Source organism: Serinus canaria, chromosome 1, assembly GCF_022539315.1.
Source record: "Serinus canaria isolate serCan28SL12 chromosome 1, serCan2020, whole genome shotgun sequence".
NCBI lineage: Eukaryota > Metazoa > Chordata > Aves > Passeriformes > Fringillidae > Serinus > Serinus canaria.
Genome location: NC_066313.1, coordinates 105,662,894 through 105,675,214, shown reverse-complemented (window position 1 = coordinate 105,675,214; position 12,321 = coordinate 105,662,894). Strand labels below are relative to the sequence as shown.

Genomic DNA, 12,321 nt, shown 5'->3' with positions numbered 1-12,321 from the left:
CAGCTTGGGCAAGGCTTTCAACAGCCTCCTGTAACATCCTCAAAGTCAAACTGGTGAAGTACAGGCCAGCTAAGAGCCCAGTGAGGTGGACTGAAATTAGGCTGAACTGCCAGGCTCACAGGGTTGTGGTCAGTGCACAAAGTCTGCCTGGAGTCTAATATCCCCCAGGGATCATTAGTCTGAACTTGTTTCTTAAGATCATGCACTGGAGAAGGGCTTATATACCTTGGCAGATTTAATAATCTGATATACTTTTGGTCCTTTAAGTTTTATGATGTTAAGATCAAGCTTTAAATTTATACTCAGATAATTTGACATTTTAATTTATGTTAGCTTTAAACTAAGCATTTAAGCAGGCTTTTCCAGAGGAAATTAAGTGTCATAAGGAAAAATGTCAGAGTATATTAAATGTTCATGCATATCAGCAGAAAGTCTCAAATAACTTCACTTTTGAATTTTGGTTGTTATTATTTGCTAATTTTAAGACAAGAACTAGTTTTTTGGGTTTTTTTCCCAGTTCTTACTTCATTGCAGATCAGAGAGCAATTACCACTTTTTGCTTAACATTTATCTTCCTGAATATTACCATCCAAACACTCTGCTTTGAATACTTAGCCCTGACTAGCAAAATGTATTGACCTGCTGTTTTCAGCTCAAAGCAGTCTGTTGGGTGATCAATTCCCATGAAAAAATGAAGATCTATTCAGGCCACATTTCTCAGTCTTTCCTTTGATATCTAAGCTCCTTAAAGTGAAATGTGACAGTGAGAAAAGCCTAAGCTACTGCAGAGAGGTTTCCAATATTCATCTTTATTACACTCTTCTGAAGCTGGAAATAACCATGCCATTCATCAGAACTCTCCTCTTGTAAGAAGTAAGATCTTAATAGCTTATAGAGAACATTAGTGAGGAGATAAGTGTCTCCACATCTTCTCTCCTTACTGCTGCTGAAAAATAAATGTTTTAAAAGCATCTTGGCACGTGTTTTGGAAGGGCAGGCTTTGTACCATGTCTTATTGACCACAAACTGGAAAGCAAGGTTGAAACTTGAGTCCAAATGCCATAAAACTGTGAAATGCAGCTATGTTATGCTGAGACTATAATAAGCATGAAGTGTAATATTCAGTACCCACTTAAGGCGTTATATGAACCATAGTAATGATAAAGAGGAATAATTAATTCCTTTAATTATTTGAGTTTAATAAATTTTCAGTTTACCTTCTAGTGTTCCTTATCTTCATGTTTCTTTCCAACATTTCTCTCTGAAAGACTAACTGCTAATAACATGAAAATGTTACGGTCAGTAAACCCTTGAAGAGTTGCTAGAGTGTTGGGATATTGTAATTCAAATCCTGTAGTCCCTAAATGGTAGAAAACCTGGCAGATTGGTGAATTAAATTGTCTCCTGAGGAGCTGTATGTCTCTTCCTTATTAATTATGACTCTTACTGAGGTAAAAAAGATAAATTATGTTTTTGGAAATAGGGAATTTTTTTCAGTGTCTTCCAGGAAGATTTTGAATAGAATAGATAATTCTATATTTAATATAAAATTGTTAGAGAAGATGACTGCCAGTAAATATCAGCAATACCTGAAGAGTCAATCTATGTCTGAGATTCAAGAGCTGTCCCCAGAGCAGATATATCTTCACTTAACTGGGAAAATCTGCTAAAGAGAGAAGAGAAACTCTAATCCATTGCCAACATAGGTATGTCTGACAATCTTCGGCATAGTGGCATCTTTCAAGATTCTTACTTCCTGTTAGAAAAGTTTTCGGTTTTATGCATTTTATTCACTTCACTGTTAGTGAGCTTGGGGGTTTTGTGGTTTTATTTTTCTATTTTCTAATTTTGATATCAATTCAGTATGACATCTGAGTTTAAATGTTAGGGGAGGAGATATTTTAGTGTGCGATTACAGATCTTCAAAAAATTGTATGAGAGTTAAATGGAATTCTTGTTTTAAAACTGATTTTGTAGAACTCTTATTTAAGTTTGTTTCTGATACAGGAATTCAGTATTATATTTTTTTCTTTCTTAATTTTTCATGGATTTTTCTTTGCCCTTTGTTCTCTCTTCTGTCCTCTCTCCTTTCTTTCCCCAGTTTTAGGAAGGATATTTAGGGAGTCCATTGATTTTTGCTTCTCAATTTAATAGTTCTCAGAGAAAACTGAAAAACTAGAGTTAAAGAATACTGTCAGCCTTTCCAGGGTGGAAGGGAAGAATCCATTTAATTACATTTAATTTAATGTAATTTTTTTTTATTTAGAATCACTGCAAAACAGTATTTTCCAAAATAATGAATCTGACTTTTTACACACTTAATAAAAGGCTGAATTGAAGAAGAAAAGCCTGTCTAATGAACTGCTATCATGATTATAAAAAGTCTGACTTGAAACAAAGGGAAAAAGAGAACATTGTTATTGAGTGATAAATCCTGGAAAATATTTCCTGAAATATAAATTGAAAAGTTTTAAACCATTTTTCTGTGTTATATTTCTTGATATGCACAGCACAACATAAGAATGAAACATAAGATGTAAATACGGAGTCCAATAAACTGACTTTTCAGTCCTGCTTGCCTTTCTTTGTTGATTTGAGCACTCCATGTTTGTTTCCTATACCTGAAAAACTCACAAGATCATATCAGATTTTTATTTAACAAAAAAGAGAAAAATAACAATTTTCTGAGTTTGAAGTCCACATGCCGTTGAGAGGTAAGCAGAACTTCATGTTTCATTTAACTTTTTAGATATTTGTGTAGTATAAAAATTATTTTGTACGATTTATAATGTCTGGCATTATGCAGCTTCAGGGAAATAAAATTGCAAAGAGTAACCGATGGAATTGTATATTGAAAACATTCAAAGTGTTCATGTTTCAAAACCTGTCAAAAACAACTTAAAAAAAGAAAGTAAAGCCTAAACTCTTAGGCTTATGTATATTTTGTACATGTTTGTGTGTACCTATATGCATGTATATACATACCTATGTGCGTTTGTAGACATATATGCTTATATGAAAAAATGCATTTATGTATAGAAATATATGCTGGTCCTCAAAACCATAATTTTCTAATGAGAAATAATCAGACAAATGCTTAGAAAGAAATTTTACTTACTTGCAATACACTGTGAAATGTCTAAACAGCAATTCTGCTTTTAGCCAAACAGGGAACTTGTCAGTCTTGTATGTTAATGGGAATAAATATGCATTCTGATTATTTGTATAATTAATGCTACTTCTGCAATGCATGGGAAATATATATATTGAATGTGGTATAGCTGAGGATTTAGTAATACAATATCAGATATTTTTTGAGGAGAAAACATATTTCAGCCTGTGAAGTTTCAGAAAGATTCTGTTAATTTATTTTAAGTATCAAACAATAAGTTTCATTGAGAGCAGTATTTAACTTTTGTTTTACTAAAGTAAAAAAAAAAGGATAGTAATCATTGTGAAGCCAGTCTAGAAGCCAGCTATAAGGAATTGCTGTGATTTGTAGCATTTTAAATCTGAATGATGTCTAAGTGAAATGCCGTGGTGTGAGGTCCCACCCTTAAGGTGAAAGTAGCACCCAAGATTCAGAAATGCTCATGATTGAAAAGAATGAAAAAAGTAATGAGCTACAAAACCTCACAGTTTTAGTAGTAAATCACACACTTAGCATGGAAGTTGATATGTTAGTCCCTGACCTACTTTGTAAGGGTGTGGCAATGGGTTTTGGATAAAGAGGTGAGATGAAAAGAAATAGAAAAAAAGAAATGAATGAGGGAAAGCAAGAAGTCACCAGCCCTGGCTCCAGCAGTAGTCCAGCTGTTGGGATGTTCAGGGTCCTGGGGGGGGCACATGGGCTTGGTGGGGCTTCCTCGTCCTGGTGGGGGGAGTTTTCTGTTGAAGGCCAAAGAAATGGAGACTGATATAAAGTAATGCTGCTTTTATGTGCTACATAAACCCTCAGAAATTTGTCAACTGAAGATTTTGTTTAGGATAAGAATCAGTGAAAATAAAACAAAACTGCATAGAAAGACTACGGGAAATTATTTTTAGGAGCAGAAAGATGAATGTGCATGCCTCAGGGTAAAAGTGTTCTGCAACAGATGGGAATAAATGAGACATATCCCCAACATCTCTGTTTTTCTGTTACTGCCCCATGTGCTTCTTGAACTTTTCTGCTTAGAATTGTAAATTGACAGGGGTATTAATTTTATCTGTCAGTGATATTTCAAGCATTCTTAGATGAATAATTATCAGTTTTCATGAGCAAGAGTTGTATCCTGTGTCCTGCCTGAAGTAGGAACTGTAATTTTTCTTTCATCTCTAATAAAATAAAATTGATTTGTTTGCCATGTTAAGATAAATGTAGCTACACATACTATATGTTCTGAAGGCTGATAAGTTATCAATCTCTAAATCTTTAGTTTTAACTAATAAATAATAGACTATTCAAAAATTATTCAAAGGCATATTTCATCTCATCTTTCTTATGCTCTGGGATTGAATACTTCAGTACTATAATTTCAAAGCTTGTTCTGGTTCTAATGTTAGCATGTGCAGGAAAGGTTATTGCTATATATTTCTTCTGTAAATGTTTATATTATTCAGTGCCAGGTTTAAGCTACTGAAACAGGACTATAGGTATTATTATAGCTATAGATTAGTTCCCCCTCCAGAGATTTTTCAGATGCCAGAGTATGAATTTGCTGTATAATAATGTGAACCATTATTATTGCACAGTTTACACTGGAAGGACATACTGTGATATCTTAAATGTCAGTGTAGCTCAGTATTCTACCTTCAAAAGAAGTTGCTTAGAGATGAGTAACACTGCAAATGTAAAGACTTGCTTTATGCATACTCTGAGACTTCCTGCTTTGAAATTCAGGACTCCTTCAGGTGGAGATGGCACTCCTGTGATGCTGAACTAGATTTCCATTCTGTGAATTTAATTGTGTTTTCAGCCTATGCAGACTTGTAGTATCATAGTGTTCTGAAGCAGTAAGTAAATGTAAAATCTCTATTCTGTGTAAAATACTTGGTTTTGAGTTGGCTGCTTAATACTGTGACTTGATTCTTCTTTTGCTGACAAATTTGTGTATTCCAATTAGCTGTTTAACAACATCTAGTTCCTACTCTTGGTGTCCTGTCTCCTTATACAGACTGCTGTCATAGCACCATTCTACTGGTACTCTTAGTAACATTGTCTAATTTATTCCTTTCCTATAAAGCCCTGTTATAAAGCCCTGTTTCATGCCTTTAATCACAAAGGGCCATCAGTTTCAAGATTTTTATGAGAATGTATTTAGTTTATTTGAAAATTCTCATATAATAGTGGCCTAGCTATATGTATTTTTTCCTGGTTTTCAGTAACTCAGAAATTGAAAATTTTGCTTGTGGCTATGTAGCAGAAAATTTATCATTGGTATTTCTTGCGCCTCTTTAGACATAAAGATTTTTCAAGTGATGGCAAGAATTTAAATTTTTTATTATTTTTGAAAACAGCAGAACAAACTTCACAAGAAATACAGTACTTTATTTAAAGATTTATTGTCTTTCTTACTTTTTATATAAAATACTTTTGAAACTTAGTAGATTCAACAAAAATTTGATCCTTTAAGGATTTTAATCCTTGGTATAAAGCCAGTTTTTACACTCTGCATTGTCACAGTGGTGACACAGGTTATTCTTATCCAGATAATTCCAATATATCACATTTCTGCCTATCCAGATAATGGACCAGTTAAAAAAAGTGAAACTTAAAAAGAACCCGTAGTAAATCCCAGAAATGGAGAATGGAACCAGAAAAAATCTGCTTTATTCTCATGTCCAAAGACTAATCTGAATATACCTTTAGTGTACTAAATAGGTATTTGCTGTTATAAAAATCTCTGAAAAAGAAGATTTCACAATCCACTTAAGGCAACATCTGCCAGAATTTCCCACTCATTTTCATTTGAAAGAGCTTCCTACTGTCTAACATGAACTCTAGCATGGGAAATTTTGGGTTGAAGTCCATTCTTCCTCTTTTAAAATATGATGTGTAATGAAGATTTGCTTTTCTATTAACTTCATACAGTTGCAGATTGTTACCTTCTCTTCCAGCTTCTCTCTCTCCCCCTTCTTGGCGAAACATTTCCATTCTTTCAGACTTTCAGTGTATTCAGAGTTTTTTGTTGTAAACCCTTTTAGTTGCTCCTTCTCCTGACGTTTGGTGCCATTGCTGGTTTCTGTACCAGGTGAGACTTTACCGAAGATGAAGTGAAAAGATCAGTGTGGCTAAGATGCAACTCTCCTGTAAATGCATTCTAACACAGTATTTACTTTTCCTGCCACAGTATTGGATTTACTGTTTTCTCCAGATTCTTTCCTGCAGAAGTTCTCTCTATCCAATTTTCCATCTAGCACTTGCATAATGAATTATTCTTAATTAATTGTAGTATACTGCAAGCATCATTATTAGATTTCATCACATTTTTTTTCAGATCATTACTCCAGTTGTTCAAGAACTTAAATTATAGTCCTTTCCTCATGAATGCTTGCAAACAATTTTTTTTCCAAAAGCCAGTTCTTTAATCTGTTTTATATTATCTCCAGATGGGAGTAAGATAATTTAGTGCAGTTTTTAAATATTGCATATGAAACTATTGGAAAGTACATGATCTAGGATTTTTGTTGTGGACAGCTGATAGCAGTTAGGGTTACTGTTTTTCAGTGAAGTTTGTACTTTACTTTATAGAACCCTTTTCCTAGAGTTAATTTTCATCGCTTTTCTATGACAAAAAATGTAATCAAAATTTTACTAAAGTTAAAATGTGTAGTATTTTTCCTTGGACTGTTTAATCATTTCCATATCAAAGAAATTTAAAAAATGGACCCAGAGGAGTTTATGGTAACAGCTGCTTGGTATTTTGACAACAAATAAGTGGTTTGTTATTTTTGTGTAAAATTGCTGTAGGTATTCCCTTGATTATCTCAGTATGGAAAATAGTTTTCAAATCCCACAAAAAATGGTGAGGTTTAAAATATAATAATAAGTAGAAACAGATATTTAATTTTGCTATGTTTGGAGGGGGTTTGTTTTGATTTGGTTTTAGGTTTTTTTTTTTTTTTTTTTTTTTTTTTTTTGTGATAAATAGAATATGGGCCAAAAAACCATTGGAAAACCTTGTAAACTTTCTATTGATTCATCAGGGTAAGAACATCAACATCAAGTTTTAAAAAACTCAATGAGTCTGGACTTAATTGGAAAGAAATATTTAAAAAGTGGTGAATAATTAGAGTGCCATGGCAAAACTCTGCTGCTTCTAAGTAGAAATGCTTCATGAATGAAGCAAGCAGTCTGCCTATCTCTTCTGATAGGCTTTACCTATCACAACAAAGATGGAGACAATGCTGTTATGCTTGGTTGCTACATGCATGCAACATGATACCAGTACATGTTAAAAAAAAAAAAGCCCCAAGAAACCTATTAAAAGTAAATGCATTCAAGAGTTAAGTTGGTCCCAAATCACTGAATTGACTTCATGCTACCTCCATGAGTGCTGAGTGGAATCCACAAGTGAAACAGAGCCACTCTCATTTCAGGTCCCTTGCAGAGGCCTTTTGCAGTATAGTTTTAAGTTTCTGTAACCATAACAAGTTTTGGCTGCACATCCACTCCAAGCTAACCCTGCTTAGTTATTTTCTTTTACCAAGAATTTTCACCTCTTATTGTGAGTGAGACAGAGTACAAAACACCCTGTGGTGGGTTAGGATCCTGGATTTGTTGTAGAATCAGCTCTTGCCCTGTTTGGTAATTTCACACATCCAGTTGCTTCCCACAGCACTCTGCTCACATTCCCTCTGTGCCAGGGAGGCCACTGGAGCATCAGGGAGAAGTCAATTCCTGCTGTGCTGCTGCTCAGAGACACCAATTCCTTGTCCGTCCAAAATCTCTAACATCCATCCAGTGGCATTTGTCTCTATGCACCTCTCTGATCTTCAGAACCTTCTCCCACTTCCAAAATCTTTCCTCCAGTTATGATTTTTTTCACCTTCTTTCCAGTCCCCTGTTGTCTCATCAAGACCATGGATTCTTTTTGGAAATGCTTCTGTTTTGCCTCTTCTTTTCATAACTCCAAGTCTCCAGTTTTCCCAATCTTATTAGTCTATATGCAGAGCACAGTTCATTATCTGCATAACTGGGGCTTCTGTCTCACTCCTGTTCATTAATGGGAGATTTAGAATGTGCCATTTCAGTCTTGGTGTTATCAAAATTTGCAACCAGCCCTTTTGGGATGCAGCTAGCAAGTAGCAGGAATCCGTCTCAATTCAGAAGTGAAAGTTTGGACAATTTTCTCTCACCCTGCCCCAGTCACACAGAGTTGTTTACTACCTCTTACCATTTATGTTTGAAACTATTTTTGGCCTGGTTTTTATCATTACAATGGATGAAAATCATTATCTTAAAGCTCCACTTGATTTTTTTTTTGCAAGAAATGCCAGTACAAATAGAATTCAATATATTTACATGCTTAGAGGTATCCTGAGTAATAATTCTGATTTCTATTGTTTATTTCTACTAAAATTGACTAATTCTATTTAAAAACTTAATTACTGTAGAGTGGTTAGCTGGCAGATGTTCTGCTAGATTTGATGTAATTAGGAAAAATACATTATGTTTTCTGACTAATTTATTCACAAGCCTTTGAGTTAAGTAGGTTGATTGATAGTAGAAGGATTAACTGAAAAAAACCAAAAATGCTTATAGAAGTATTTAATTAGCTAAGATGGGAAAATATTCCACTTAATTTTTTTTTCTTCTATGTACCCATTTACACAACTATAAAGCTATAGTTCAATAAATGATGTTTTAGAAAATAGTCCCACCATGTTTCATTTCCACTGGCACATTTATGTGGCTACATGGCAAAACTGGATTGAGTGATCCAGATTAAACTGTAAATGAATTTTTTGCTCTTTCTTTTTAAGCCAGCTTTGTTCCCCAGCTACTTTGTTGGCACAGAGACAATTCTACCAGCATAAAAGCAAGGATTAGTGAGGGCACAACAAAATACAAAAGTGCTGGTTTTGGTGTGCCTGGCCATGGCAGGGGTTTGGAGCTTGACAATCTTTAATGTCCCTTCCAATCCAAACCATTCTGTGATTCTCCTGAAGTGTGTCAAGTAATATTCCCACTAGAAGACTAAAACCAGCAAATAGTATATTTAAAGTAAAATATAAAGTTGGATAAAAAAAAAAAAGATGCTTTTCTTGATCAAGGCGTAAGTTTAATGGGTTTCCATAACCACGCTCAGCAAATCAATCTAGATTACTAACCAGAAGAATAATTCAATATTGAACTTAGTAAAGCAGAAATAGTTAATCTTAAAAAGGTAAAAATAAAAATTTGAAAATATCGATTTTTTAAAAATGCTGATGTTATGTGCTGGGAGTGAGTCTGAACTCTATTAATAAAAAAAGAAGACAGTTTATTGATTTTTATAGGTCCCCACTATGATCAATAAAGTGATGAATTTATGCTAGAAACACTAACTTTTTAGGAAGAAAGTATGCTTTCAAAAATGTGTCTTGCTATTTTTAAAGTATTTGTTTTTGCAGTGACTACATTAAATATTTTTTAAATAACTGCAAGCAGGTTCCCAAGAAGATGGGATGAAACAAATGTCTCTTACTGTAAATATTTGTAAAATTGATGTCTGAATTGAGTTAAAATTAATACTGTTACAATTTAGATATTGAGCCTCATATTACTATGATCCCTTCCTGTCATAAGTAACAGGTGGATGTTATATATCCGGTCAGTTATATATCCTCCATCTTTGGTACCTTCCAATAGGGAGTTTTCAAGACTTGAAAGTTGAGTTTTCTGCTTGAAAAGTTCTTTTAGTTAAGCAATAAGGAAAAAATAGTTTTGACACAGTGAGATTACTGCAAGTTTTATTTTGTTTTGAAAACTTCAATGAGATATTCATGCAGATACTCTTTTGAATACTGTTGGTTGTTTTTAAAAATATATTTAATGAAAATATATTTAATGAATATTTAGAATAATAGTACCAAAATTGATTCACCGCATGAATAGAAAAAAAAAGAAGGGATTTTGGGCCAAGCCTAAACATCACCACACCGAAGCAGTGGCAAACTAAAATCATTACTGATGTCACAGAGTTAAGCTCAGATGGATTTTAAGACTTTGTTTTTAAGTTTGTGCAGCATCTGCTCATGTTTTTTCTTACTAAAGCTGTATGAGTATGCTGAAGCATCTGCAAGTTGATGTGAAGTGACAGACATTTAAGTTTTTTGATGATACCTTAGCTGTAGTCTACAAATGTTTGCCCAATTTCTGCATAATGACAGATTTTGCTTAGGATCTGGTACAGGGGTTTATTGTGGGTTGAACTAATTTAAATGTAATAGTGAAATGAAACCTATGTAATTTGTCCCATATAAGAAAGCTTGATCCCAGTCTATCTGAAAACCTTGCCATTGGCTGAAATCCAAAATGTTTCCTAAATTTGGGAGCTTGGTCCTGAGACAGTGAAGGTGTGTACATGCTGTGTTAAATATTTTAAGATATGGATGCTTCAAATAGCAATTATAAATAAACTACATTTAATGTCTAAATAATTTGTTTTATTTTCATAAGAAACATTAGGAATACAAGAAAATTAGCTAGCCTTCTTAGACATTGGGGTTTACAACAGTTGTAGAAGTGGTGATTTATGTTGCAACAATTGAGCTGTTAGCTCTCATTTATATTGCATTTATGCCAAACAATTCAATATGACCTTAAATAAAATCAATAACCTTTCCTTTTTTTGTCTTAAGCATTTCAGCTTTCAAGGATTTCTGCATATTTTCATGAGGCTCAGTAGAACTATTATTGTTAGGCCTATAGTAATAAAAAGTTTACATATTTAGGCTCCTAATCTGTGAGGTTAAGTTTAGATTATTTGTTCTCCATTCTGCTGTGATGAATACTCTTACATGCTGCAGCAGAGTGAATAACAGTTCCAATATTCTAGGTGAGATTTTTCAAGTTTTCAAGCAACAGCTCTGGAATAGAAATATGCAAGTGAAATTCTGCATGTGAATGGATGCTTCCTTCTTATGTTATTTCCTATATTCAGTGATTTCAAATAGTTACCATGTCTATCCACAACAAAATAGACATCCTGGGGAGAAGAAAGTCTTATGAATCTTGCTTTGTCTTTTAATCAGGTGGAATACCACCCATGAGATGGATAGTGAATTTTGACCAAGATCTTCTGGATGGTCTGGTATTAGCAGCACAGATGGCAGTTTACTGTCCATATTTGGTAAGAAGGTTTTTTAATATTGTGCAAGTTTTCTGCAGTTCCTGAATGTCAGGGTGTTTGTTTTTGCAATGCTGAGGAATGCATTGAGGGCTGGCACTGGGGTGTGGCTGTGCTGGGGGCTGCAGCTGGAGCAGAGAGACCTGGCACTGACCCTTTGCACAACAAAGGTCTGGGGACCTGGGGCACAGCCAGGTGACCAGAGGGACATGGCAGGAGCTAGGGATCCAGAAGGAACACACCAGACTTGGACACACTCAGGCTGAGGTGTGGAAAAGCCCAGGGTTTCCTTGGCTCAGGATCCCTCCTCAGAGGCACCAGCTCAAGGTGTTCTTCTGTTTTTGCACCAAGATTAAATTTAAGGATCCAGATGTCTGAGATTCTGCTGTGGGAAACCTGGGGTCGAGACAGTAAGGAAACCCTTTCTGAGAGGGTCAGGGTGGGGTGTGGGGAGTCAAGCAGGGCATCCATCACTCCCTGCAGCCTCCCACTGCAAGGGCCTTTCAGTCCCGGCTCAGGTGGCTGCCAGTGGCTCCTGGGTGCTTGGACAGGGAACTTTCCCCAACAGCAACTCTTGGCCTATGGGATCTTTAAAAGGAAAAAAAAATACCCCAACATTTAGCAAGTCATGGGGGAGTATTTTGGTATTAGTTGTTGTTTTTTTTTTTACTGGGTTTATTCTTAACATGGAATTTCAGTTCAAAATTTAGATCTTATTGATTGCTGAAGGAGCAAGAATACAAAATCAGTAATTTTACCTAGTGGGAGGCTGAGTTTGATTTCTCTGTCTTGTCTAGATTCCCACTCACTTCATAAAGATGTATACTAATCCAAGAACTCATGAAGAGTTCCTGAACAACGCCTTGATACTTGTGAAGGCTCTGCATACTATCAATATGGATCTGGACATAAAGGTAGGTGATTTCATAGTAGCACCTCTATATATATATATATATATTATATATATATATATATATATATATATATATATATATATATATTAATA

At 34.7% G+C, this 12,321-nt stretch overlaps 1 protein-coding gene across 1 annotated transcript in view; it reads left to right on the top strand.

Moving 5' to 3' along the window:
- CFAP47 (cilia and flagella associated protein 47) overlaps positions 1–12,321 on the top strand; it is a 261,353-nt gene that overhangs the window by 65,493 nt on the left and 183,539 nt on the right. The window contains 2 exon segments of the mRNA XM_050976722.1: positions 11,221–11,318; positions 12,113–12,229. Coding sequence (XP_050832679.1) covers positions 11,221–11,318; positions 12,113–12,229 — 215 coding nt within the window.